At 51.2% G+C, this 26,847-nt stretch overlaps 10 protein-coding genes across 10 annotated transcripts, besides 11 other annotated features; 4 read left to right on the forward strand and 6 right to left on the reverse strand.

Annotated features, from left to right (window-relative positions):
- Positions 1–14: 14 nt before the first annotated feature.
- Positions 15–2,337, reverse strand: PVX_082580 (chaperonin, putative; the record flags this gene model as incomplete). The annotated part of the gene is made up of 6 exons (XM_001614067.1): positions 1,772–2,337; positions 1,592–1,655; positions 1,285–1,403; positions 1,104–1,171; positions 546–612; positions 15–392 (listed from the first exon to the last, which is right to left on the reverse strand). Exons 1-6 carry the CDS (start codon positions 1,853–1,855, stop codon positions 15–17), a joined length of 780 nt encoding a protein of 259 aa, XP_001614117.1. The 5' UTR covers positions 1,856–2,337.
- Positions 2,338–2,940: 603 nt separating this feature from the next.
- Positions 2,941–6,561, forward strand: PVX_082575 (isoleucyl-tRNA synthetase, putative; the record flags this gene model as incomplete). The annotated part of the gene is made up of 1 exon (XM_001614066.1): positions 2,941–6,561. The coding sequence occupies one exon, from the start codon at positions 2,941–2,943 to the stop codon at positions 6,559–6,561; it is 3,621 nt and encodes a 1,206-aa protein (XP_001614116.1).
- Positions 4,433–4,458: a microsatellite.
- Positions 6,562–7,199: 638 nt separating the features above from the next.
- PVX_082570 (eukaryotic translation initiation factor 6, putative) lies at positions 7,200–7,943 on the reverse strand (the record flags this gene model as incomplete). The annotated part of the gene is made up of 1 exon (XM_001614065.1): positions 7,200–7,943. One exon carries the CDS (start codon positions 7,941–7,943, stop codon positions 7,200–7,202), a length of 744 nt encoding a protein of 247 aa, XP_001614115.1.
- A 1,858-nt stretch (positions 7,944–9,801) lies between these two features.
- Positions 9,802–11,271, forward strand: PVX_082565 (DEAD/DEAH box helicase domain containing protein; the record flags this gene model as incomplete). The annotated part of the gene is made up of 1 exon (XM_001614064.1): positions 9,802–11,271. The coding sequence occupies one exon, from the start codon at positions 9,802–9,804 to the stop codon at positions 11,269–11,271; it is 1,470 nt and encodes a 489-aa protein (XP_001614114.1).
- Positions 10,378–10,412: a microsatellite.
- Positions 11,037–11,056: a microsatellite.
- Positions 11,272–11,561: 290 nt separating the features above from the next.
- Positions 11,562–11,594: a microsatellite.
- A 54-nt stretch (positions 11,595–11,648) lies between these two features.
- Positions 11,649–11,683: a microsatellite.
- Positions 11,684–11,721: 38 nt separating this feature from the next.
- Positions 11,722–11,744: a microsatellite.
- Positions 11,745–12,376: 632 nt separating this feature from the next.
- Positions 12,377–13,561, forward strand: PVX_082560 (apurinic/apyrimidinic endonuclease Apn1, putative; the record flags this gene model as incomplete). Its single annotated transcript, XM_001614063.1, has 1 exon — positions 12,377–13,561. The coding sequence occupies one exon, from the start codon at positions 12,377–12,379 to the stop codon at positions 13,559–13,561; it is 1,185 nt and encodes a 394-aa protein (XP_001614113.1).
- A 77-nt stretch (positions 13,562–13,638) lies between these two features.
- PVX_082555 (hypothetical protein, conserved) lies at positions 13,639–14,325 on the reverse strand (the record flags this gene model as incomplete). The annotated part of the gene is made up of 1 exon (XM_001614062.1): positions 13,639–14,325. The coding sequence occupies one exon, from the start codon at positions 14,323–14,325 to the stop codon at positions 13,639–13,641; it is 687 nt and encodes a 228-aa protein (XP_001614112.1).
- Positions 14,326–15,062: 737 nt separating this feature from the next.
- Positions 15,063–15,084: a microsatellite.
- A 12-nt stretch (positions 15,085–15,096) lies between these two features.
- Positions 15,097–17,523, forward strand: PVX_082550 (hypothetical protein, conserved; the record flags this gene model as incomplete). Its single annotated transcript, XM_001614061.1, has 1 exon — positions 15,097–17,523. The coding sequence occupies one exon, from the start codon at positions 15,097–15,099 to the stop codon at positions 17,521–17,523; it is 2,427 nt and encodes an 808-aa protein (XP_001614111.1).
- A 113-nt stretch (positions 17,524–17,636) lies between these two features.
- PVX_082545 (trafficking protein particle complex 2, putative) lies at positions 17,637–18,155 on the reverse strand (the record flags this gene model as incomplete). The annotated part of the gene is made up of 1 exon (XM_001614060.1): positions 17,637–18,155. The coding sequence occupies one exon, from the start codon at positions 18,153–18,155 to the stop codon at positions 17,637–17,639; it is 519 nt and encodes a 172-aa protein (XP_001614110.1).
- A 132-nt stretch (positions 18,156–18,287) lies between these two features.
- Positions 18,288–18,316: a microsatellite.
- Positions 18,317–18,844: 528 nt separating this feature from the next.
- On the reverse strand, positions 18,845–22,058 carry PVX_082540 (hypothetical protein, conserved; the record flags this gene model as incomplete). Its single annotated transcript, XM_001614059.1, has 2 exons — positions 18,845–19,005; positions 19,115–22,058. The coding sequence occupies 2 exons, from the start codon at positions 22,056–22,058 to the stop codon at positions 18,845–18,847; spliced, it is 3,105 nt and encodes a 1,034-aa protein (XP_001614109.1).
- Positions 21,525–21,556: a microsatellite.
- Positions 22,059–22,535: 477 nt separating the features above from the next.
- Positions 22,536–22,588: a microsatellite.
- An 870-nt stretch (positions 22,589–23,458) lies between these two features.
- On the reverse strand, positions 23,459–25,567 carry PVX_082535 (hypothetical protein, conserved; the record flags this gene model as incomplete). The annotated part of the gene is made up of 1 exon (XM_001614058.1): positions 23,459–25,567. Exon 1 carries the CDS (start codon positions 24,998–25,000, stop codon positions 23,459–23,461), a length of 1,542 nt encoding a protein of 513 aa, XP_001614108.1. The 5' UTR covers positions 25,001–25,567.
- A 1,049-nt stretch (positions 25,568–26,616) lies between these two features.
- Positions 26,617–26,639: a microsatellite.
- Between the last annotated feature and the right edge of the window lie 208 nt (positions 26,640–26,847).

Raw genomic sequence — 26,847 nt, forward strand, 5'->3', positions numbered from 1 at the left:
TTTTTCTTATTTTTTTAATACTTGGCCATGATGTACCTCGCCCGCACAAAGGTGAACTTCTCGCCGTTATACGTGAACTCACAGCTTTCGTTGGAGAAGGGAGAAAATTTGATGTAGTCGTTTACGCGTACGTCGATTGGCACTTTGTTATTATTCGAGTCGTAGGTGCCATCGCCCACCGCTACAACAAGTCCGTCCGTTGACTTATCGCTCTTGGACTCAGGCATTATTACTAGGGAGCTGGACGCTGCGTTTGTGTCTACTAATTTGATGAGCACGCGGTCATAGAAGGGGGTGATGTTGTTTGGCCTCACCTCCACGGAGGCGTCGTTGATTTTCGCCAGGATTTCTTCGTTGGATATGAGCAGGCACTCCTTGTCGTTGTACTTGAGCTGCGGGGGGGAGAAGCCAGATTGGAGTGGGAGCGGCATCTTTGGAGGGGAACCAGATCGGCTTCTGAAGAAGCGCTGTCCCGTTTGCCTCTCTCACGGTGGGGGCCCCCACACATGGTACAGATGACACACAGCTCCTCCGCGGTGCCTTACTTTGGTCCCATCGCTCGGGTTGAAGATCACGACGTCGCCAACCTGGACGTCTATCGGCACTCTTTCGCTGCAGGGCAAAGCGGGGAAATGTGTACGTAATGAAAGCAGCCTCTCCAAGGGCTCACATTTTTGCGAAGGCACTAATCAAGGGAGGGGAAAAAAGGGGAGCCATTTTTCTCATCCGTAGGGGTAACTCCTTTTTGTGGCTCCATTTCCCTCTTTTTTGTGTTTTTTTCTTTATTCTTTCCCTCTTTTTTGTGTGTTTTTTTTTTGTTCCACGTTTTCCTTTCCACATGTGGGTAATCGAAAAGGGGATTTAAAAAAAAAAAAAAAAACGACCTTTCCTTTTTGCGCCTTCATAGTATTCTTTTTTTAAAATTCAGTTTGCTTTTAAAAATTCAGCCTATTAGCGCAGTGTCCATTTGGTTGGAGGGCCCACTGGGGTGCAACTCTCCACTTTGCGGGGTATACCCTTTGGTACGTGGATGTGTGCAGACTGGGCCTCTTCACTAAAACGCCCCTGCTGCGCACTCCACCCCCCGGCGGTTTGTTTTTTACCCGTTTTTGGTGTTCACAGCTCCGGTGCCCACGCCTAGAATTTTGCCGATGTACTGGTTCTTCCGCAACTGCGGGGGGGAAGCGGTGAAACGGGTCAGCAGATGAGCGGATGAGCGGATGAGCGGCAGCAGAGATACACATCGCAGCAATGAGTCAGCTCGCCGCCGGCTTCCCAATTTACCGTGTCGCCGATGAAGACGCCCGCCTCCGTCGTGTCGTACGCCTCATCCTTCTGAATCAAGACGAACTCGTTCAGAGGAGTGAGGGGCCCCCGTATAATCTTATTCTCCAATTTGTACTCTGAAAAAAAAAAAAGGGGAAAGGGGGTGAAATTTAAAGGTGGTGGGGAACTAGGGCTAATGGGGTGTTCAGGTGGGCCAGGGGGTGCACACACACAAACACTATGCACACACATGTACGAGGTCTACTCCATGCCGTGCATAAGATGAGGACGCCTCTTTAGGAGGGCCGGGAAAAGAATGACGAACCTGTGGCCCGCAGCCTCTGCGAAGAGCTCCGCTGCAGTTGCCTCGGGTTGCTCGTGACGAAATTCTGAAGTGGCGAAGTGGAGAGGTGGCGAAGTGGAGAAGGGGAGAGGTGACGAAACGGGGGAGAAGCAAACGCGCAATAGGCCGGATGGAAACACCGTGCTCGGCGCGGGGGTTTACCAAATTGCTGCTCGTAGTAACCCTCTTCGCCAGGGCCGCCGTCAGGGAGACCACGACAAGGGACGCCAGCAGAGAGAGCTTCATCTTGGGGAGGCTTGCCCTGGGTCACGCGCACATGAATGCATAGGCTGCGTTAGCAACTTGTGCGGCTTCTGCAACTTCTATGGCTTCCAAAGCTTCTATGGCTTCTGCCGCCAACCCGGGGAGGAAAGAAACGCGCTTCGAAGCAGGCACAACGGAAGAGGCACTAAAGCGACGCTCCAAATATTTCCTCCTTTATGTGACGCCCCTCTCAAGGCAGGTACTCTTTCAATACATGTGCGGGAACCCCCCGTGTTGCGGCTAGGGGTAGGAACTTTACACGCACGCGGCTGCAAGGAAGAACCTGTAGGCAGAGGGGGTTCTCGCCGGAGGCTTATGCGCTATCGCGTGGTCAAATTCGCAATTCGCAGATGGTGGGCATGCTCAATGGTTAAGCGGTTTGTGCAACTGCTTTGTGGAGAACCTTTTTTGCAAAACTCTGAGGGGGCATATGTGCGGGTCCCCCGGGTGAGCACAACTCTCTCACTGCGGCAGCTGCGGTGGGGCGACTGACCGGCAAAAAAAAAAAAAAAAAAAAAAAAAAAAGCGGCCTTCCTACCGTGGCTCTCACATATATGCATGCACAAATGTAGCACCAGCGCAGTGCACCTCATATTCCGTGCGCCACTTGAGGTATATGCCCCCCCCCGAATGGCGTATGCCGCACACGGCTATGCAGCTTTGTCAACAGGGCACTTCGAGTTGTTTACAGCGCGGAGCAAAAAAAAAAAAATGCAACATGACGCAACGCAAACGGGAGGAAAACGCTGACGTGAAAAATGACTAAAGTGACGCATAAAGTGACGTAAAAAATGACGCACAAAGTGACGTAAAACGTGACGCAAAAAATTCCCGCGCGAGGAGCCCCAAATGAGGAACTCAAAATTCCAAGCGTAATCACCTGAAGCACGAAGCGAAAAAGCAGCGAGCTGACCAACTGCCGCAGTGCGATAAGGGCGACAGCTGCCACAGCCGGCGCAACTGTCACACCCCCGCAACTGCCACCTCCACCGCTACTACCGCTACTACCCCCACTGCTGAGGGGCCGCTGCCACCCCCTTTTGCCCGCGCCCATCGCCGAAGCGTTTATGCTCAGGCGGGGCGCCAGCGCGAGCGTGCACATCGCGGAGAGACGCGCGTTAGCGGCCACCCTGAAGGAGCGGCGGGGAGGCACCCTAAGCAGACTAAGCAGCCTGAGCAGCCGAGGCGAGAAGGCCAAGTTTACCCCAAGTGCAGTCAAACTGAAGATAATGGAGGGAGCGCCGGGCACCCACGTGACCTTCGAAGGGGTCTCGGAAAACCCCAACATTGTGGAGGAGGAGCAGAAGGTGCTCGCCTACTGGAAGAGCATCGACGCGTTTAACACGTCGAATAAGCTGGCCGAAAATAGGAAGGCGTATATATTTTACGATGGGCCCCCCTTTGCCACAGGGCTCCCACATTATGGGCACCTACTGGCAGGCATAATAAAAGACTGCGTGACGAGGTACCACTACCAGTGTGGGTACTCAGTGGAGAGGAAGTTCGGATGGGACTGTCACGGACTCCCAATCGAATATGAAATTGAAAAGGAAAATAACATTAATAAGAAGGAGGACATCTTAAAAATGGGCATCGATGTTTATAATGAAAAATGTAGGAGAATCGTTTTGAAGTACTCCAACGAGTGGGTCAAAACGGTGGAGAGAATCGGCAGGTGGATCGATTTTAAGAATGATTATAAGACCATGGACCCTACCTTTATGGAGAGTGTTTGGTGGGTGTTCAGCGAGTTATATAAGAGGAATTACGTTTACAAGTCCTTTAAGGTGATGCCATATTCGTGCAAATGCAACACCCCAATTTCGAATTTTGAACTTAACCTCAATTATAAGGACACGCCAGATCCCAGCATCATCATCAGCTTCGTTCTTGCGTCTGACTTTCCAGAAGTGGAGGAGGAGGGCTGCCCGGGGGAGGAGGTGAAGAAGCTCCTGGGGGAGAAGCTATCCCCGTTGTATAATCAGAAGAGGGAGGATGGCCTCGAGGGAGGCCACAAATCAACAGAGGGGGTGACTCCCCCTATGGAGAGCGAAATCCTCGCGTGGACGACCACCCCCTGGACGCTTCCGTCCAACTTGGCGCTCTGCATAAATGAGAGCTTCACCTACCTGCGGATACACCACGTGAAAAGCAACCGAGTGGTGATCGTGGGGGAGTGCAGACTGGAGTGGATCGTGAAGGAGCTCAAGTGGGATGTGGAAGACCTGAAGCTGCTAAACCGCTTCAAAGGGAAGCACCTAAAGGGGTTGCGCTATAAGCCGCTGTTCGGCCACTTCTACGAGAAGTACAATTTTAAAGAGAGGGCGTATAAAATTCTGGCGGACGACTTCGTGACGGACGACGCAGGTACCGGCATAGTGCACTGTGCCCCGACATATGGTGAGGACGATTTTAGGGTGTGCAAAGATAACGAAGTGATCGACCCGGAAAAGTGCATCTTCATAGACCCGATAGACGCAAATGGGTACTTCACTAGCGAAGTCGAAATGGTGCAGAACCTCTTCATTAAAGAGGCAGACAATGTGATTAAGAAGCATTTGAAGAATGAAAATCGTCTGCTCAGCAACAATACCATTGTGCATTCGTACCCCTTCTGCTGGAGAAGTGACACCCCCCTGATTTATAGAGCCATCCCAGCGTGGTTCATCCGAGTGAGTAACTCCACAAACGAGTTAGTAAAGAATAACAATACGACGTATTGGATTCCTCACCATATTAAGGAGAAGAAATTTCACAACTGGATTTCAGATGCGAAGGATTGGTGCATTAGTAGGAACCGGTACTGGGGTACTCCCATCCCCATATGGGCAGATGAAAAAATGGAAACGGTCATATGTGTAGAAAGTATTGCCCATTTGGAGAAACTCTCTGGGGTGAAGAACGTAAAGGATTTACACAGACATTTTATAGACCACATCGAAATAGAAAACCCCAAGGGGAAGGATCATCCCAAGTTGAAGCGAATTCCAGAAGTGTTCGACTGCTGGTTTGAGAGTGGCTCCATGCCCTATGCAAAGGTGCATTACCCATTTAGCACCGAGAAGGAAAATTTCCACAAAATTTTTCCCGCAGATTTTATCGCTGAGGGGTTAGACCAAACGAGGGGATGGTTCTACACGCTACTCGTCATTAGTACCCTGCTCTTTGATAGGGCCCCCTTTAAGAATTTAATTTGCAACGGGTTGGTGCTCGCCTCCGATGGGAAGAAGATGAGTAAGAGGTTGAAGAATTACCCAGACCCGCTGTATATCCTAGACAAATATGGGGCGGACAGTTTGAGACTCTACCTTATCAACTCGGTAGCCGTTCGAGCAGAAAATTTAAAATTCCAAGAGAAAGGAGTTAACGAAGTGGTAAAAAGTTTTATCCTCCCCTTTTACCATAGCTTCCGCTTCTTCTCTCAAGAGGTGACCCGGTACGAGTGCCTAAAGAAGAAGAAGTTCCTCTTCCAAGATGAGTACATTTATAAAAATGATAATATCATGGACAAGTGGATTTTCTCTTCCGTTCAAATGCTGACGAAGCTTGTGCACTTGGAGATGCAGGCCTACAGACTTTATAATGTGCTCCCGAAACTGCTGCAGTTTATAGAGAATCTAACCAACTGGTACATTCGGCTGAACCGGGACCGGATGCGGGGCAGCCTGGGGGAGGAGGACTGCCTGCGGGCCCTCTGCACGACGTACCGGACGCTCCACCTCTTCACCGTCCTCATGGCCCCCTTCACGCCCTTCATCACGGAGTACATCTACCAGCAGCTGCGCAGGGTTGTGAGCGGCGGTACGGCGGTTAGCGGTGCGATTAGCGGCGTGACTGACGGAGGAGCCGCTAACGGTGGAGTGTCCCACCAAAGTGTGCACTTCCGCATGCTGCCGCAAGTAGACGAGCACTACTCCATCGACTACGGAATCATCGAGCTGATCGAAAAGATGAAGACCGTCATCCTGCTCGGCCGAGTGCTGCGCGAGAGGAGGAAGGTCGCCAGCAAGAAGCCCCTAAAGAGAATCACCATCCTGCACCCCTCAAAGGAGTACTTCCAAAATTTCGAGCAAATTGTGCTCTACATAAAGGAAGAGCTGAACGTGCTCCACGTGGACTGCTCAGACGACACCAGCTGCGTGGACTTCTCCGCTGTGCCGAATTACAAAACGTTGGGAGTTAAATTGGGGGCCGACTTGAAGAAGGTGCAAAATAAAATCAAAAGTTTGGACTCCCACTCGGTTAGGAAGTACCAGGCGGAGGGGAAAATCACTTTGGAGGGAGTCACCCTCGAGGGAGATGACATCATCGTGCAGATGAAGCCAACCTTCCAAAATGAAAACACAGACATTATAAGCAACGACTCCGTGACCCTCCTCATGGACTTCACCACAGATCAGCAACTGGAAAATATGGCAAACGCAAGAGAGCTGTGCAACCACATACAGAAGATGAGGAAGAACCTCTCCCTCACGCAGAACTCGCCGGTTAAAATGCTCGTCTACATCGCGGACGACGCGCTGCGTACCAACATGGTGAGCGAGATGGCCTACATTAGGAAGTGCCTCCGCCGCGAACTGCACGTGCTGCCCTCCCAGGAGGACTACAATGCCCTCGCGGACAAGATGCACGACGAGGAGATCCTGCTGGCCGGCTGCCCCGTCCGCCTCGTCTTCGCCCCGGCGTAGCGGCGGAGCGGATGAGGGCTGAACGCATGAGAAGCGCGCCGACCGCGTGCCTCCACGACTGGCTCGTTTCTTTCCAAAGGGAAATTCAAATGGGTTTACTTGTTAATATGCACGTGTATATATATGTATATATGTATGTATGTGTGTATTTTTTTTTTTTTTTTTTTTTTCCCTTCGCTTGTTCACCTCTAAGGGGGGAAACATAGGAAGAAAGAAAAAGGAGCGAAATGCAGCGAACTGGAGCGAAATTCAGCAAAATTCAGCAAAATTCAGCAAAATTCAGCAAAATTCAGCGAACTGGCGCTAAATGGAGAGGGAAGGGAGCCATCCCGATAAGTTTCCACCCGATGAGGCGCTTCCCCCCCACCACCAGGGTGACGGGTCGCTCAAAGAGGCTTCTCCTTCTCATTCATGTTGGCCTGCGCGCGTGCGCGACGGTTGGTGGTGTCCATCTGGGGTGGGCGACTGCCCAGTGGGGAGTAAAAAAAAAAGGGGAAAAAAGAGGGAAAAAAAAAGGGAAAAAAAAAGGGAAAAAAAAAAAAAAAAAAGAACAATTAGACCACCGCGAGCACATACAAAGAGTGGGCGAAAACACATTCCGCGTGTGGGTGGCCGCCTTCCCCACCAACAGGCGAGCACTAAATCATCGTCTGGATGATGGACGATTTGTACTTGAAGTTATCTTCAATGTTTGCGTCCTCGATGCTGTTCAGCTTGAAGACCTTCTCAATGATACTCAGCTCGATGGCAGTGGTGTCCATTCCGCAGAAGGCAGACCAGTCGTTGGCCACCAGGCCAGCCCCGATGAGGTCACTTCCCCTGTTAACAGTGCCGGTAATCAACGGTATTTGAAGCAGCTCTGAGAGTTCTTCAATTTCTTGGGAAGATGTCATGGCGTGTAGGAGCCCCCCATTGTTCGTAAAGTAGGAGTAGGTTCCAACAAGAAGGTTCCCAGCGATGGAGGTCCTAAACACCTCAATATCTAGAACGTCTTGCACTATCTCCTCCGTCTCTCTGTCTATATCGGTGTGGATTAGCCCCACGTAATCGTTGGCTGTTATGCAATTTCCCAGTGCTGAGAGTCTCTCCTCGATTCTTTTTATTTTCACATTTTCTGGGAGAGCGTTTCTTAAGTGGAGGAGCTCCTGGTCTGTACATATGCTGGAAACGAGTAGCCCCTTCCTGTTCCCCACGCAGACTCTCCCAATCACTTTGGTTCCTCCGATGGTGGTGTACACCAGGGGGATGTGTTGGGACAGCTCCGATTCGAAGACGCTCGAGAAATTTTCCGAGCCCCCCATGGCGATCAGCGCGTACGAGTTCGTCAGCCTGGAAAACACCCCCACCTCGTTGGAGTTTTCGAACTGCACTCGTATGGCCATCGTGCGGGGAAGCGGCGGGGTTAAGCGGCGGGGTGAAGCGAGGTTAAGCGGGGTGAAGCGAGGTTAAGCGGCGGGGTGACGCTGCTTGGCGGGGCTGCTTCTATCCTGGTGCGCTGCCCAACCAGTCTCTACCTGCCGACGCGCACGTTTGCCTCTTCTCCCTCGAGCGCTACTGCCAATCGAATTGATCTTCCCCTCCCCCCCCTGTGCTTGTACGCCCCTCGGAGTGAGAACACCTGTTCCAAAGCGGTATCAAAAGGGGAAGAAAAAAAAATCCACTCACACGTGTTGGTCAGCACAAGTTGGGGGTTGCCAACTGGGGCCACCACCTCCTTTGGTTAATCGAGAGTTGGTGCGACTTTGCGCGTGCTGATGCGGGTAGCGCTGCAAAAAGGAAAAAAAAAAAAAAAAGGGGCAAAGTGATGAATGCCTCTCCAGGGTGCACATCTACGAAGCGGCATGCAACACAGACGTGCCGCGTAACCACGCAGTGTAGGCCCCTCTCTGTCTCCATCTCACCTGGGGCGTGCGACGGGTGTGCCTGTCACGCTTCTCTCCAAAGGGAAGAGAGTCTATCCTCGTAAGCTGCACGGACTGGCAGCAACTGTCATTCCATTTTCACAGCCACGTAAAAACGCCTTCCGCGCTGTCGCCAGGGATGGGTACGTAGTAGTGCGGTGGGCGATGCGTCGGTAGTCTCCGCTCCGCAAAACGGCCGTAGGTGCAGTGGTTCCACCAACGGGAAGCAAACAAACTCGTAAAATCGTTCTTTATGTTCTTTTCTTTTTCACAATGGCAAAAGGAAAAAGAAAAAAAAAAAAATTAACCGCATGAAGGTTAAATATGCGTCCCTTCTCCGCAACTCTTTTGGCAATGTAGAAGTTTTCTCTCTGCTTCGGGAAAAAATAAAAAAAGAAAAATAGCAAACTGGGCATGTGACTGATGGGGGAGTTCTTCTTTTCCTCCTTTTGCGATACTGCCTCTTCTTCTCCTCTTTGAGGTTATTTATTGCCTAACCTGTTTGTTCGCTCGGTTATGCTTTTTTTTTCCTTTTTTTTTTTTTTTTTTTTTTCTTTTCTGCGCATCTTGGGGAAAGCGGCGGGGTTTTTTATTTTCCTCCTGGCGCGTGTCACCGAGGGGTGAGGAGCAAAATGATCCGTGCCATTCGGAAGGAAAAAAAAAAAAAAGAAGTTGCGAGGGAACGTGAATGGATGCTTCAAACGGGCATAAAAAAAACATTTAACGGGTATGCTTATGATGAGTACTCGTGTTACTCTCCTGGGGAAGCTTGCCAAACAGATGAGAAAAAAAAAAAAAAAAAAAGCAACACCGCAAGTGAATCCGCTGACTGGGTATCAACCTGCTACCCTACCTGCTATGCTACCTGCTACGCTACCTGCATATGTTTGTTTGTCAATCAAAACTGAGTGGTGGCCCAGTCTCATCTTTCGCATGGCTGCCAATTGAGCGATTGGTTTTTATTTGCTCATCGACTGCCTTGTTGGGGATCCCCGAACTGCCCCTTTTCCAAGCGACTGCATTTGATACTGCTCTAGGAGAAGGCTACGAAAAATAGAGTAACGCACGAAGCGGCAGAATTGCCCTGCCAGGAGGAGATCTGCCCGAGGAACGCGCAAGGGGATCCTCCATTAAGGTGAATTCACCTCCCTCCCGTGAAACCACCCCGTTCGTGGCGCCCATATTGGACCAGGCCCGCAAAAAGGAGCTCCCCAGAAAAAAGGACCTCCCCGGAAAAAAGGAACTCCCCGGAAAGGATAGAAGACAGTTCGGCCGCTCACCCGTTCCAACGCGCGCCGTTTGAACCTCCAAGGGAGGCACTCATAACCAGACGTACGAAATGACGGACGGGAGGAAGATCAAACGGAAGGGGAAGCCGCCCCTACTAAGGCACTCCAAACTGAGGAAGCTCTTTTACATTAGGATGTACCTACAGAGGAAGCATCGCGAAGCTCGTGCCACTCGCCGCCAAACTGATGGTAACTCTGCTGGAGGAGCTGCCTCCCCCCCAGTGACGTTCGAAGAACTGGGGGTGGAAGACTGGCTAGTTAAAATAAGTAAAACGGTTCAAATCAGCCACCCAACGAAGATACAGCAGTTGTGCTTGCCCCTCATAATGAGGGGACACAACGTGATTGGGACGTCGGAGACAGGAACGGGAAAAACCATCTGTTACTGTTGGGGCATTTTGCAGGAGTTAAATAAAAACCCTTTTGGAGTCTTCGCCTTAGTGTTGCTCCCCACGAGGGAGCTGGTGGTTCAAGTGGTGGAGCAGTTCCTTCTGTACGGGCACAAGATAGGCATAAAAATCATCTCGTGCATTGGGGGGTCCTCCCTGATTGAGCAGCGGAGGGGAGTGTTGGCCAAGCCGCACGTGGTCGTGGGTACCCCCGGGCGAACCAGCGACGTCATGGACAATTGCGAGGACGTTAGGAGCTGCTTCAGGAGGCTCCGCTTCCTCGTTCTGGACGAAGCGGACTTGCTGCTGCGCAGTTGCTATGAGGCGAAGCTGGAGGGAATTCTCCGCGGGGTTCGCGGGGGGGGGAGCGGTGAAACTAGCGGCCCCGTTGGCGGGGCAGTTGGTGGGCGAAGGACCCTGCTCTTCAGCTCGACCATCACGGACTCGCTCGAACTGCTGGCCAACTCCTTCCCCCAGGAGGACCTACTCCTCGTAAACGTCAACCGGAAACAGAAGCCACTGAAAAATTTAGACCAGCGGTACGTCTACGTGGACGAGATCGCCCAGATGACCTATTTGGTGTATCTCCTGCGGAAGAAGTTACCTGACCAGTCAGGCATTATTTTTACAGATAACAGCTACAGATGTGAATTGGTCTACACAGTGCTGAGCATGCTGGGGGGGTTCTCCGTAGAGTCTATCCACTCGTCAAAGGAACCTAAAAAAAGGCTAGCTGCTCTGTCGAAAATAAAAAACGGAGGGTGTAACATTTTGGTAGCAACAGACATAATCAGCAGAGGTATTGACATCCCCAAAACTTCCTTTGTTATAAATTTTGATTTTCCTAATGATTCTATTTTGTATGTGCACCGGGTTGGTAGAACGGCCAGAGCTAATAGGAAAGGGGTGGCCATCTCCTTCGTGGACAAGCGAGATGTTAACTCGTTTAATAGCGTCATGCAGACGATGAGGGGCGCGTTGAAGCCGTGGCGCTTGAGGAGGAGGGAGGTCCTCCAGGATATGTTCCACGTGGGCCGCGTGCTCAAGAAGGCCGAGCTGCTGCTGGAGGAGAGGGCGGACGCCCGCCGCGACCACCGGCGGGTGCAGCGCTTCGTGCACCGCGCGGTGTGACGCGTACGCGGTGTGGAGCGGTACACGGCGGTGTTACGCAGCTGCGTAGAGGAGGGGCTCTAGGATCCCTCTCCTCCGCCCGGAGTGAAGTACCACAGGGGGAGAGCCTTAGGAGACCCCGACAGATCTGCACCTGCGTAACTCCTCATGGTCGCTTCCCCCTTTGAAGAAACTCCCCTTTTTTTTCGTGTGTTCTCCCATACCTTTTGGGGTTATTTTTATTTTTTTATTTTTTTTTCCGTTCATGGTGAGCCATTTGGGGGATAGCGCCACGCGCGCCCCCCCCATCTTGGCAATTTTGCAATTCGTTCATTTGGCCAAACCGCACGGCAAGAAAACTTCCCTTTTGGGGCAGCCTCCAATTTGTTCGTTTATTTTTTCTCCATTGAGCCCCCATTTTGCGGCGCCATGAGGGGTGAAGCTCCCAGCAGAGTGGACCGCTTTGCAAAAGGCGAAAGGCTACACCTGTGTGTTTGGCGCGGTGGGCCCCGCTGAACCGCTTCTCCTGAAGGCAACTCGACGCATGACGCCTTTCCAAAAAAAAAAAAAAAAAGCCAAACAAATCAACGCACAGGTAAAATACATACACCTTGTGTAGCTACCCCTTTGCCGTTTTTTCCTCAACCCTGTAGGGGAGGAGACCCCCCTGCTGTGTTTCCCTCACTCTGGGCACTCTCCCTCGCCGCATTGCGCATCACGCGATCGTTTTTAGATTACACGTTAGGGCCTATTCGCGGCTACCTCCGCTGAGGCGCACCGTGCATGTAGTGCGCACTTAGGAGGGAACGGGCCAAGCGGCTGCTCCAGTTAAATGTTTGTTTTCCCCCCCTCTCTCCTCTGGATGCTCCTGGCGAACGCCCTGAGGGGGATCAAAAAGCAACAAAACGCAGTCAACCGTCTGGGCTTCGTACCCCCCTGGGGAAAGGGCAGCCTGGAGAAGTTCCCCCGCGGTGGAGCGAACAGAAGAGTAGGCGGCATACTCGAAGGTGTGGGCACCCCCCAGAGGCGCTTCCTTTTCCGCCTGAACGTTTTTAAAGCAAAAGGGGACCCACAGGGAAAGCCATATTACCCGGTGGAGCTTCTCCAAAGGGGACCATCGCAAGGGATGAAAGGCACCAAGGGGGAGAAGAAGACGGTGAAGCAGGAAGGGGCGAAGCAGGAGGAGGAGGAGAAAAAGGACGGCGCGCCCACCTCGAAGAAAAAAATTAACAAAAAGGAAAAAAACAACGCGGTAAAGAAGGAACAAGCAGAAGGAAAAAAGACGAAGAAGGAGAAGAAAAACAGCGCGCAGACCGGAGAAACACCCAAGGGAAGAGACAAACCCGTGGCGGTGTATCCCCCCATCCCGAAAAGCTTAGACGACCGATGGAACGACTTCCGCACGATTGAAAAATACACAGAAATTACTAATGTCTATTTAGGGGCGCACATATCAGCGGGGGGAGGAGTGCAGAACGCGCCGACGAACTGTTTCAACGTGGCTGGGCAAGCATTCGCGTTGTTTTTAAAAAACCAGAGGAAGTGGGAGAGTCCCTCCCTCTCCCCTGAAAGTATAAAACAGTTTGAGCAAAATTGCAAAGCGTATAAGTTAGACGCCAAGTATATTCTTCCCCATGGGTCATACCTAATCAATTTGGCAAACCCAGATGGGGAGAAAAGGGAGAAATCTTATCTCTCCTTTTTGGATGATGTAAGAAGATGTGAGCAGTTAAACATACCGCTTTATAACTTCCACCCCGGGTCAACAACAGGCATGTGCTCCCTCGAAGAAGGAATTAAAAATGTAGCCGATTGTATTAACAGGGTGCACAAAGAAACCTCTAACGTTGTGATAGTGCTTGAAAATTCAGCTGGACAGAAAAACTCCGTGGGATCCAAATTTGAAGATTTAAAAAATATTATTTCTCTAATTGAGGACAAATCTAGAATTGGGGTCTGTCTAGATACATGCCATACCTTCGCAGCGGGATATGACATACGCTCCTACAACGGTTTCGATCTAGTGATGAAACAGTTTGACGAAATTATAGATGCCAGTTACTTGAAGGCTGTCCATCTGAATGACTCCAAGTCGGAACTTGGCAGTGGCCTGGACAGGCATGAGAACATAGGCAAGGGGAAGCTCTCTCTGGAGACCTTCAAATATGTAATGACCGCTAGGTACTTTAAGAACATCCCCATCATTTTGGAGACCCCCGATGTGGCCAATGACGAGTCGGTCTACAAGTACGAGATAAGGTTCCTCTACGAGATGGTGGTGAATAATCCCTCTGGGGGGGCAGCCACTTAGGATAAGCCGCACACCCAAGTGGTGCAGGTACACCCATGGCGGAGCCCCCACCATGGTACTTCTTTGCATGGCCACCACTACACCACCACCCCCGAGAGGAACTCGTCCAGGTCCCCCACGCGCTGGTCCCCCAGGCCAATCAAATATTCAGTAAAATTCCGCGGCAGCACGGGCACATTTCTATCCCCCTCCATCCCCGTAAAAAACGACTTGGAGACAAAACGAAAGGGAAGAACCATCGTCTCCTTTTCATTTCGCAAGGGAATTTCTGGGCTGTCCACAAAAGGGATGTCCTTAAACTCCACGTGCTTATCTAAAATGATGTGGCAGACGAGGACGGCGGTGTTTGTAGTCATCTGCATGTCCCCAAGATTTCTCGAAATGACAAACTGGCACTTCCGCAAAATAGAGGTCCTGTCATCCGATGGAACATTTCCGAGTATCCCTCCAAAGAGCAAGTAATCCAAGTGCTCCCTATCGCTGCACGTTAAAGTGCTCGTCGCTTTCATATCCAAGAGGCATATTTTTTTCCACTCGAATTTGTCCTTCAACTCGCTGATGGGCTGTTTGTAGCACGTCGGGTTGTGCTCCTCCGATACTTCGCCAAAGGGCCTGTCAAATTTGGTGAATATGACATTTTGGTCCTTCACCGTTTCGCATATGTGTATGTACTCCAGAATGCTCCACTCCTCCAGCTCGTCCAGGTGCTCCACGATGTACTTGGGGCCCGCCCCCCCGGTCGGCGCGGCCGCCTCGCCGTCCATGAGTGCGGGGGGAGTGACAGCGAAGTGCACAGCGAAGTGCACAGCGAAGTGTAGTACAAATGTACGCCAAACTGCTCACCGAAGTACTTTTGTGCGCTTCCCCACCACTGCAACTGCGCATTTGCCCCGCGCAACGGCTCTCTACAAGGCGAACCGGTTGTAAAACGGGGGCGGCTCTTCACTTTCACTTCGCCAAGCCGCGCAGTTTCTTTCACTACGCCTTTGTATTTCCCCAGTTGATCAATTTTTTTTTTTTTTTTTTTCTCACTTTTTTCCTGACTTGTTCATAATTTTTTCCCCCTTTTGGGTATTTTTTTTTTTTTTTTTTTTTTTTTGGCTAACTCGTTAAGGTGGTTGACATTTTTGCACCGAAACGGGGAGCATAACTCCCCCTCCAGGAAAAAAAAAAAAGCGAAATAAATAGGTTCTCTCTCAAAATGCTAACAATTTGGAGAGCACAAAAACGGGAGCAAACACAACGCATCGTAAAGAGGAAAGATAAAAGGGGAAAATCGTTTAACCTGGCGCAAAAAGGCATACGCTAAAATCCCCCTCCCAATCAGCGGAGGAGAGGAAAATTTCCAAGTGCATGCTGCGGTATGCTGCTACGTACATGTGAGCATTTGAGAGCGAGTCGAGCGGGTCGGCGGACGTCCCCCAGGGGTTATCCTCAGCTTCGTCAGAGGCGCCGCCCCTCTGCCGCTTCACCCGTTTGCGTAAATTTGCACGCTGACCCTCTGTTCATATCGAGTCAGCCCCGCCTCACCACCCATGGACGACTTCGAGTACTACTTCCTCCCAAATGAGGAGGAGTCGGAGCAGGTGAAGGGAGCCAAACTGGAGCTGCACAAAGTGCTGAAGCGAAACAGAGAAAGGCACAGCAAGGTGAACAAGCCGATGAAGGCGGCGTCCAATGTGATATCTCTCCTTGGGGGGAAGGAGGATGCGTCGAAGGGGAAGATGGAAGCATCTCCCTCTTGGGGTGATGGGGAGAAGGCCCCCTGGAGAGGCACGCACCCCTCGGAGAGAAGTGGAGAAGATTACTCCAAAAGGAGGAGGAGCCACAAAGCAGACACGAGGCTCAAAGCAGGGGGAGAGGAACAGTTCCCCAGTGAAGGCCCCCCAGCAGGTGAAAACTCAAATGAAGACCATCAAGAGATTGAGGTGAATGTGAAAAGGAGAATTCAATCGGGTGATAGCTTAGGGGAAGCGGCACTGGAGGGAGGCCGAAAGGGTAAAAGAAGGCTTCATGAGGATAATACTCCCCACCGGGGGAAAAAGCCCAAAGGGGGGGTAGCAATGACAAGGGCAATACCCACCGGGTTGAGCAGCCATGGAGGGAAGAGCTCCACTGTGGGTGACGCTGCCATAAAGTGGACGGCTTCGGGAGGGAGTGCGAAAAGCCGAAGCAACAGTTGCAGCGGCATCTCCGAGGGGAGCGACCAGTCAGATTCGCTTTCCTCGGGGAGGTCCTCCTCGACGGATTACCTCTCCCATGATAAGGGGGAGAAAAGGGGGAAGGTCAAAATGGAGCGGCCCCCGCGGGGAGCGGCGGGTAAAGCGGCCGCGTCGACTGCGGCGAGAGCGGCCACCGCTGCGATTGCGAGCGCCACTTCGAGCGCCACCGCCGCTACCGCTACCGCGACCACCGCTAAGGGCGGCGCCAAACGGGGGCGGTCGCCGGAGGAGCCGAGCGGGGAAAGGAAAAAATACAGCGGGGTGATGCTCCTGCACAGGTTTAAAATAAACTACCAAAGCCTCACCGAAACGGAGAAGAAATACTACCGCTACATGATGAAGAAGCTGCACGTGGGGTACGATCACGAGAGGCACATCTTCTATGCAGACGACGAATTCACCAAGTGCTTTACAGAAAGGGTGCACCAAGAAAAGGGGAATTTTAACCCCCTGGGGTATTTAGAATATGCCTGCTTCTACATCCTTGAGTGGTTAACCCCTACACGGGAGGAAAAACTGTTAAAGCAAAAAGCGTTGATCAAATTGGAGATCGTGGTGAAGTCTCTCTTTCCAAAGGCTACGATGCAGCCGTTTGGTTCCTTCGTCACAGGGTTGTCTATCCCGGGCAGCGACCTCGATGTGTGCTTTCTGGGCATCCCCCTGGAGGACCTCGACGCATTGCTAATCATTTCATACGCCCTAGTAAAACTAGACATCGTAGCGGATATACGCCTAATAAAAGACGCGAGGGTAAAAATTCTAAAGTACATAGACCGCGAAACGGGTGTTCAGGTGGACGTCTGTACCAATCAGCTTTCCTCTAGACAGACGACCGATTTTATAAAAAGTAAATTGCAAAAATTTATATATATGAGGCCCCTTGTCATTCTATTAAAGTTTTTTCTTAACACAAGAAATTTGAATGAAACGTATATAGGTGGGATTGGTTCTTTCCTCCTCTGCTGTATGGTTTTGCATTTTTTACAGCTGCACCCGTCTACCTTCGATTGGAATGTCTTCAGCAACAGCTGCCTGGTGAAGTTGCTCCTGGAGTTCTTCAGCTTCTACAGTATAGACTACAACGTGGATTTCAACTGCTCCGTTTTGCGAGGCCTGGGGCATGTCATGCCGAGGTACATGAGGAGAGAGTTCGAACGGAACAATCGCCTCTGCTTTGAGAACCCAGTGGATACCTCTCTGGACATTGGCAAGAACGCCTACAAGATCAGGTACGTCTTTTACCTCTTCAGCCACCAGTTCTGCGCGCTGGCGAGCCTGATCAAGGGGGTGAGCGGGGGGGCGGCGCGCGGTAGAGCGGCGCGCGGAGCGGGGGAGAAGCTGGGCGGTTACGAGGAACGTGGTGCGGAAGAGAAGCAGAGCGGCAACGCGGGGGAGAAGCCGGGCCGCTTCTCCGAGGGCGACAAGCTGGACGCGGGCGGCCGCATGTTCCCCCTCTTCTTCGCCAACTTCCTCAACCCGGACAGCATCGTCTTCACGAAGCGCCTGAAGGCGGACTTCCCCAACCCGCAGTGGAACGTCGGCCACTTCGATTTCGTGGTGACCACGGAGGAGAAGCACCTGCTGCTGGAGATGCTGCGGGACGACTGGGCCTCCTACTTCGAGCGGGGCCTCCCCCGCGCCTCCGCGGCCCTCTTCGCCGCCCTCGACCGGGCCTTCCCCTTCTCCCTGGACCTCTACAGCAACGCGTTCAGGTATGCCCAGCATGCGGTAAAGCGGTGAGGCGGCGGCAAAGCGGCATGGCGGCAACGTGATGCAGCGTTGTAGCGGTGCCGTGATGCCACGTTACCACGCCGCCGCTTTGCCGCCCCTCCGCCGCCATACCGCTTTACCGCTCACCCGTGGAGGAAGCGCTTGGCCGCCAGCTGCACATTCTGGTCAAAGAGAGAACTCGTAATCATCCCGTTGGGCTCGTACAGCGGGTTCATTAACACCTTAATGTAGTTTTCGTGCACGGTCTCGAAAAAGGATCGAATGTTATCATCGGAGGGCACATAGATGGGGGGTCCCCCGGCGCTGCCTCCTCCCCCGCTGCCTCCACCGCCGCTGCCCACCTCATTCTTGTTCTTATGAAGAAGTAAAAACTTTACATGGCCAGTGGTACAATACGCAGATACCGAATAGCTGTTAAACGAATCGACTGTTTTTAAGAACAGACTGGTGCTCTTCCACACGAGGACATCCAAAGAATCTAACGACTGATGGATGATGAATTGTGCCAGGTGCTCTGAAATGTCCTTTTTCACGTTCATGGATAGATCGGCTTCGTACAAGGGGATGTCTCCTTTGCCTATTACTGCCAGCACGTACACCTGGTACGCCGCCGCAGGGCTGCCCACGGTGCTTCGACTCATCTGGGGGATGCGGTCAGTAGGGGGGTAGCACTCCTTTGTCATCAGCTAATTTGCAGCGTAACTCTCTTCTTTCCGGCAGCTAATTTGCTGCTCCCCTCTCCCCGGGGCCGCAAACCCAATCGTTGGCCTTTTCCCCAACAGTCTCGCTCGGAAGCGGCGTTCCTTTCTCTTATGTATCATCCAAAGGGACCTTCCCCATCGCGTTTTGCCTTTCTGCGTGTGCAGAGGGGGGGAAAAGGGAAGAGCCCAAATTTACGAAAAAATGGAGAAGCCAAGTTAACAAAAAATGGAGAAGCCAAATTGACGAACAAATGGGGCAGCAAATGGGGCTGCAAGTGGGCAAAAAAGGCGAAGCGCATGGAGTGCCCGCCGCTTCACTCATGCCAGTTGTTAGCAGCTCAGTGTGGCACGTGCAGTCCTAAGCTGGCGGCGCTACACCTGTTTGCGGAAAAAAAAAAAAAAAAAAAAAAAAATACTCCACGGGGGAGGACGCAAAAACAACGCAGAGGTAAATCAAACAATTGGAGGAAGAACTAAAACAGTCGATCGCCCACCGGAAGGGTCAGCTATGCACACTGCTGTCACTACTGTCACTGCTGTCACTACTGTCACTGCTGTCACTACTGTCACTGCTGTCACTGCTGTCACTGCTGTGGGGGGCGACTCTCCGAAGCTGTGCTGTCCCCTCATCACTCGAAGTTCTTGAGCTTCGGCACGAACTTTTTTATTTCCCGCTTGACTTCCACCTTCTTGCTTAACTTCACGTTCACTTTATTTTTGTCTATGAAGATGGCGTTTTTCTTTGCCTTCTCGAGGAGGTTCTTCAGGTCGGGTCCCTCCGTGCTGAACTCTACGCAGTGATGAAGCAGAGTGGGTGAATGAGGTGAAGTGAAGAGCTCCAGTGCGCACGCGGAATGCAAGCCGGATGCACACAACACGTTAGAGCACTCTCCCCTTACGTGATTCCACCTCCGCGGGCGCTGCAGACACCGCCTTGGGGAGCGGCTTCTTCAAAATTGCCGAGGGGTCCGCCGGCTTGATCTTCAAAAGGGCGAGCATCTTATTCTTAATTGATATTTTTTTCTCCAAACGTTTTTCCACGTTCGTGGGTTCGGCCTCTGCTTTGGGTGGGGCGGCCTGGGCATCACTTGGGGGGGTAGCCTTCACATCTGCTGGGGGAGCACTCACCGTAGCAGCTGGAGCGGTCGTCCCAGTCTGCTTCTCACTGGGGGTTTCCTTTTTCGCAGCATCCGAATCGATCGACCCTTTTTTCACGACCGTCTTCTTGCTAAGGGGGGGTGGAGGCAACTTCTTTGTTCCCCCTGGGGTGTCCTTTAAGCCGTTCTTTCCCAAAGCAGTCGCGGCGTCAGAACCTTTGCCATCTTGCTCTTTAGATGCAAGGGGCGTCTTGGGGGACAACTTTTTAAAAAGCTTGTTTAGGTTTTCCTTTTTGGGTTCTACCTTTATCTTCAAAAGTGGCTTAACCGTCTTGCTGGCGACGTTATTACTGCTGCTTCCGCTGCTGCTGTTGTCCTTCGGGTCGCTCTCATTTTTCGCTGCGTCTGCGGGGTCGCCCTTTGCAGGGGGGGCAGCCTCACCTTTTGCTAATCCTTCCGGGCCCGCTTTCTTCGCCAAGTCCTTCTTTCCCGGCAAGGGAAGCTTAATCTTCATTACCCCGTCCTTCACCAAGGGGGGGCTCTTCTTCAAGCCGGCTGGGCCCTTCTCTAACGCGTCTTTTGTGTTTGCTGTCTGGCCTGCCTTTGGCCCTTCCGTTTGCCCTTCCGTTTGGCCTGCCTTATGTCCTACCTTTTGCCCTTCCGTTTGGTCTCCTGGTTGCCCTACAGGTGGTCCTCCTTTTTTCCCTTCCGTTTGCTCCCCTTTTTTCGCCTCGGGGGCGCTAACTCCCTTGCTGCTCGAGAGGGGGAGGCCTTTCTTCAAGGGACCCCCCAGCTTGCCAGCCTTCCCCCCAACGGGGGTGGCGGCACCACTGCTGCCGTCCTCCTCACTCCCCCCGGACGCGCCATTCCTCGACTCGAACCGCTTCGCCAGATTTTTTATTCTGCTCTGAACTAGGGACAGGGTGCCGCTGTTTCCGCTATCTCCGCTGCCTGCACTCTTGTCGCCGCTATCCCCGCCGCTATCTCCACCGCTGCGATTGAGACTTATCCGTTTGGAGGCCTCCTTCAAAGCGGGGCTGGACTTGGTGGCGTCCGTCGAGTCTCCGTTCTTCGAGGCGTACGGCTTGAAGGTGACCTTCTTTCCCCTCTGGACGAGGCTCGCCCCCTTCCCAGGGCTGCTATGGGGAAGCGGCTTCACGTGGGGCTGCTCCTGCGGCTGTCCCTGCGGTTGCACGTGAGGCTTCCCCAACGACTGCTTGTGAGGCTGCGCGTGAGGCTTCCCCGTTGACGGGTCCCTCTCCTCGATGGCCTTGCTCAGAAGGGCGCTCTTCTGAAAGGCCACCTTGGCGGTGCTCTCCATCCTGCGGTCGTCTCCGGCTGGAGGCAACGCCGACTGCTGCTTCGCCCTGCTGAGCATCTCCGCTGGGAGGAGGGCACTCTGCGGAGAAGCAAGCACAGACACATGCATTTTTCCTATTACCTCGGGCTTGCCATTTGAAACCCTGGAGTAGATATCCCACGACGCGTCTCTCACTAGCGTTTTCTCACTAACGAAAGAACACATAGATGTGCCGATAAGTGCCTTTCCATTAACATCGTGCACATCAATCATAAATTTGGGGATGTCCTCTCCCGCGTTTCTTCCAGGCAGGGAGGTTAAATTAATTGCATAGTCAATGTCAAAAATGCATTTGCCTCCATTGGCACGGCCGTTCATTTCCCTGGGCTTGGTCACCCTCTTGGTGTTCTGAATGGCGGAGGTGCTGGTCTCACTGTCGTACCGGACGACGCAGATAATCCTGGCGTTCTCCCTCTTGTAGCTAATTTCTAAAAACCCTATTTTGATGCAGAACCCGTGTAAGTCCTGGGGGATAACTTGATTGTAACTTGTCCTTTGCGCATCACTCTCGCTTCGCACCTGTTTGCTCTGTTCTGCCTCCACGTATTTGGAGAAGAGCGCGTCATCTGCGTAGTTCTCCTTGGAGCTCCCCCCGTTGAAGGCGCTTCCGCTTCGCCTCACGGAGTCTGAGAAGCTTCTCCCAGGGGGGTCTCCCAGGTGGCTACGACTACTCCGTTCGGGAGAAGCAGTCGAGATAACTTCATTGTGAGGGGCGTACCTCGAGGGAGGTAACCACCCATCCGATTCAGATGGCACCACTGGAGGGATAGGAGGAATGGGAGGACAAACAAACTTCCCATCTTTCAGTAACCCAATAGACCCATAATACAACACCCCGTAAAGTGAATTAATACGAGGGTCAAGGGTCCTACAGGGGTAGATATAATCTAGCAGAGTCTTCAAGGTGTTCCTCTGACTGTTCGTGCTAACCCCGTAGGTGCTCAGCTCCGCAGCTACTTGTGTGCAGACCCCAGAGAACGACTGAACTAGGGTGTCCAGCTGGATGTATAAAAGGTCAATACGTCTCACCGTGTCTATCAACGAGCTTTGATTCTCTTTAATGTTTTGCAACTTACTTTCTAACTTATCTGTGTAGAGCTGGTTCTTCTGCAATGTGGTGTATGTCTCGTTCAGCTCTGCATGCAAGTCGTGATTCTTCCTCTCACAGTTGGCTCTTTTTTCCTTCTCCATTTGGTACAACTTGAAATAGAATCTAATTTTGTTTTCTAGTTCTTCTAATATGTGTTCAATGATTTCGGGTTCGGGTCGAGATCTTTCATGAAGAGTATCCTCCGTCAGGCTGTACTTATTTTGATGCACCTCCTCCAGGTTGTTCAACGCGTCCGTCCACACCTTCCCCTCGGAGCTTTTTTTTTTCTTTCTCATTTGTTCCGTTTGTGGGGGGCGAGGCAACAGGGGAGATTTGGCGGTACGTCTCCGTCGATATTACAGGTGCAGCTTTATCGGTGCCTGTTTAATGCCTAGTGACGTCTGCTCTCCTCGCCGGTAAACGTTAACATGTGAAAAACAATTCGCATGGGGGGGTAACAAAGTTTTAGTGGGGACAACTTTAAAAGGTGGTGTCGTTCCAATACAAATAGGTAATTTAAAAGGAAGGACAAATTGGGGCCCGTACAAGTGTGCGCGCGTGGGGGCAGTTGCACAGCGGCATTAAAGCGGCATTAAAAAGGGCTATCAAAATGGGCCATTAAAAGTGACTATCAAAATGGACAATTAAACGTGACTATCAAAATGGGCTGCCAAAACTGGCGTGGCCGCTGACGGGACAGGTAGAGCGGCCTTTCAAAGCAGACGGCGAGCTCGCCAAAGGGCGCGCCTCTTTAAAAGCGCCTGCAACGAAACAGTGCGTAAAAATGGAGGGGAGCATCGATTAATTGGCGCAAGGAGGGAGTGTCAGCCTTCGCGCGAACATGTGTAGAGGCACACCTGTGTGTATACACTCACGTACGCACAAGTGCGCCCTGTAGACAATGCGCGAACCTTGACGGCGGTTCAAGGACGCCTGAATCCGCGCGAAAATAATTTGTGAACACACGCGACGGCGTTCGGCAGGTCGCGCTGCGAATTCGTGTTTGGAAAAGTTTTCCAAACACGAGTTTGCTACATTTTAACACATTTTTTTTTGCCACAATTTGTTCTTTATTTTTTAAGGTTTATTTTTAATTTAAAATTTTTACATTTTTCCGCTTTTACATGGGAAAAAAATCACTTCGCGTTTTATTCCCCATTGTGCGTTTTTTTTCCACCGTGTGAAGTGGCTGCAGGGGTTGAACGTCGTTGCTTTTTGGGGCCCCCGACAGAACGACTCGGCCGGTCGGCGTCTTTCCCCCGCGGCAACCGGGTTTTTTTGCTCGGCCAGCTTCGCGTTTATGCGGCCACCGCCATCTCCCATGCGAACGGCTTCTTCCCTGCACACGCACACAAATGCACACACAAAATTGCCCTTTTTTTTTTTTTTTTTTTTTCTAGCCACCTTGTTCAGGTAATTTTTTTTACAAAAGCGCACAAACGGTTTAATCGCCCATTTTGGCTAGCTCCTTCGTGAAAAGGTTATGACTGTTCAGGTGAAAAATTGGACACCCCTCATGTTTGTCTTCGCTTTCATCGTAGAGTTAATTTGAGGTTATTTGTTGAAAGCGCGCGTTGGCTAAATGGTTGTACTGTTGAGCGGCTGGACGGCTGGACAGCTGGGCGAACGTAACCTTCGTGGCACCTTTTCAGACGAAAGGGAAAATTTCCAACGCGCAACTCGCTCAAGCAAACGTTCACAAAAGTGCGTACACACCCATCGCCGCGTGCGTGCCAAGGAAGTAGCCAAAGACGCCCCAGAAGGTCGCGGCAAAGGCCAAATCAGGTCTGCCCAGCACATCGGACATGAGCGCAGCAGTGCTGGGCCCCCCGACATTTGCATTGATGGCTAGCAAAACTTCTTCCACATGTAAAGCCAGGCGAGACCACTTGGTAAACACGTTAAACATGTGCGAAAGGAAAAAAACACAAATTAAATGAGTCGCCAGTAGGCATACCACCAACATGGTCAGCGGTTTTACAGTGCTATACAAAACGCTCACATCGATGGACATCCCCGAAAGGGATAAATAATAAACTGTTAAAAGGTGCAGAACGGTTGAGTAGTACTCTGTGGCCCTGAAATAAATATGTGTGAAAAAATTTGCTGCTCTCTTTGTGCGTCTCCTTATCCAACTGCCAATAACGTGTGCAATGCAGTCCAGGCAGAATAAATAGCCAAAGGTAAGCGCAACTAAAATGTACGTTTTGAATTTGTCGGCCGAGATATAGCATGTGACAAACTGATAGATGGCCTCATAGTCGCTCAGCACTTTCATGCTCAGTCCTATTATGAGCAGCACGGATAGGTAGTCACATAGGCATTTGCACACCAATGGGGGTAAGAAGTGCTCCTGATGGCGCTTCACTTGGTGCTCCTCCCCTAGGTGTAATATCCACTCCTCATCATTTGCGAACGACCCGTATGATGCATACCTTGGCGAATCACACAGGAGGTGTGTTATTTCTTCTTTACCCTTTACCTCCCTCTCTTCATGTGATAGCTTCGTTGCACTTCCATTTTGTTTCGAGACACATTCACTGTTATTGAGCGACGCCGGTTCCTCCCCGCGGACAGAGAAAAAAAAAACAACATTTTTCCATAAGGGCAAAGTGACAAGGAACAGATTGGTAAACAAATCGTCTAATATGAACATGCCGTTTCTTTCCAAAGTGTCTACCGCTAACAGGTCAGCGACTTCCACAAAATTTATGTAGCCACCGATGTACGTCGCAACGAAGCAGCTGGTGCTTTTCCTCAAACTTTCTTCACTCCCCTTTGCGTCATCTTTATGAAAGAACCTTTTCGTTAAGTGGTAGGAAGTGACTCCTCCGATGAGTGTCCCCACAGCGCCGAACATAAAAGCGATTCCAAACGGCGCAACCCTGCTGCGAATTAGTAAATGGTACACGGATTTTTTTTTCTTTCTTTCCTCCTCTGTGCAAGCTGTTTCGCCTTCTGGCCGCTCACACACAATTGCCTTTTTTTTCATACACGAAAAAGTCATCATGAGGGATATGCATAGCGAGTAAGACAGTACCCGCTGCACAACCCAGTCTACATACTTTCTGTCGTCAATTTTTATTTGGAGCATTCCGTTGAGCATTATGCCCAGAAGGAAGCTGAACAAATGCACACTTGGGAAGCCATTCCATTTTTTGCTAAACTGAAGTGGCAAAAAGAGCAGGCAAATCGCGAGGGGGACAATGCGTGCGTTGTTCCTCACCTGTTCAATCATCAGATGGTGCTACAAAGGGTACAGTGTTTCGCTTAATCGTTTTTCAATTTTGTTATTTTATTTTATTTTTTTTTTTTTTTGCCAAACGGGGGTATAAAAACATGGCACGTACATCCGTTCGCATTTATGAGGGTATCGTATGCGTCCCTTTTTTTTTTGTTCCCAAGCTGCTTCTCTTTTAATCCCATCAAGTGACGCCCATGGGGTTGCCACTCTGCGGCGGTTATGCGTATACCATTTTTGTGGCGGCTCATGTGAGCGTCGCCCACGTTGGACCCTTCAATTTGTGAAGAAATGGGAAAAATGGAAAAAAAAGGACTCATTTATGATATATTTTGCTAACTTCCACTGTCGTATTTTTTCCCCCTTGTGGCAAAGTTCGAAATGGGGATGTAGAGGAAGATCTCGTTGGGGAGATGGCACCACGGGGCGCAGGACACAAGCGTAACGCATGAGGGGTTGTATATACATTACTGGCGGTGGTGTGGGGGGCCCTTTCTTCTCATGCGCAACTGCGCTTGAGTAGCCTGGCCACTAGCCACACACCTGCGTATGCCCACATTTTTCAAAAACAGAAAAAGAGTAGACGACCTTACAACGCTGTTTTTTTAAAATGCGCCTTTGCGAAAGCTGCGCGGACGTGTCGCAAATCTGATTGTGGTGCAAAAATGCGTAGCTAGCTGGTAAAAAAAAAAAAAAAAAAAAATATGAACTGTTCAGGCAAAAGTGATCAATACGGAAGATTTTCCAAAAGGGACATATCATTGTGTTGACACATTTGCAATTCTTTTTAGGTTAGCGGGACGGACAGAAGGGGGGTTACCTCCCCCTGTTGGGAGTTGCCTCATTTGCGTTGCACGGGGGAAGCAACGTGTGGGGAGCCAACATACACATAGGAAGTGTACACATATACATGTTCTCACTCCTGTATGCACGTGCCAACAGTGAAATGGCGCCACCCACCAAGCAGCAAAAATGGAACGACTGCCTAAGTAACAGTACAGTTGAACACACCGCAATGCAGCACGACGACATGATTCATCTACCCTGTGCTGAGATAACCTGGGGGACGATCTGTCGAAAATTTCTCTTCCCCTTTGCGAAGGAAAAAATTGACATTAAAGTCCCAAAATAGCAGCCGCACATGGCATACACATTAAATGGGGGGGGAAAAATGGAATTCCCCAAAGTTGACAGCCCCATTTGGAAGCAATTTTGAAGTGGCTCCTCACGTTTGCCACACTTCCGGGCAGTTAACTGCACGTTTATTTGGCGCCTCTGCACGCCTCATCCCACCCGTTCGTGCCATTTTTTTTTTTTTTTTCGAATTATGCACAGCGCATGGACTGTATTTTAAAAAACTTTTTTTTGATGGGGTGAAGGAACAGCAGAGCACGCACAAAGTTAGGCAATCTCCACAAACGCAGCCGAGCGAAGAAGCGGCCCGAACGCCTGCCAGGGTTAAACGAGTGTAGTACTGCGTATGTGCTGCGCGTAGCAGTGGGCGCTTGTGGGGATGTACCGTCGCGCAGGTGTTTCCCCCTCCTAAGTCATACCGCCATGCCCTCGTACGTACGCCGCTCGCGACACTACCGCTTCGCGACATTACCGCTTCACAGCTTTACGCCTTCCCTCCTGGTACCATCGTGCTTGCGGCCCTTGTGCCGCTCCCGCAAAAGGATAAACAATTGAACAGATGGATGGCCAAGGCGAGGGCCACGTCCAAGTCGAAATTGCGAGCGCGCCAGCCCTGTTCAAATTAGCAAACTAGTTAAGAGGAAGCCATTTTTTAATACCTTTGAGCAAAAAATGAATGGCCGAATGGTTAGTTCGCGTGCCAGTTGTAC

Source organism: Plasmodium vivax, chromosome 12 (genome assembly GCF_000002415.2).
Source record: "Plasmodium vivax chromosome 12, whole genome shotgun sequence".
Taxonomy (NCBI): Eukaryota; Apicomplexa; class Aconoidasida; order Haemosporida; family Plasmodiidae; genus Plasmodium; species Plasmodium vivax.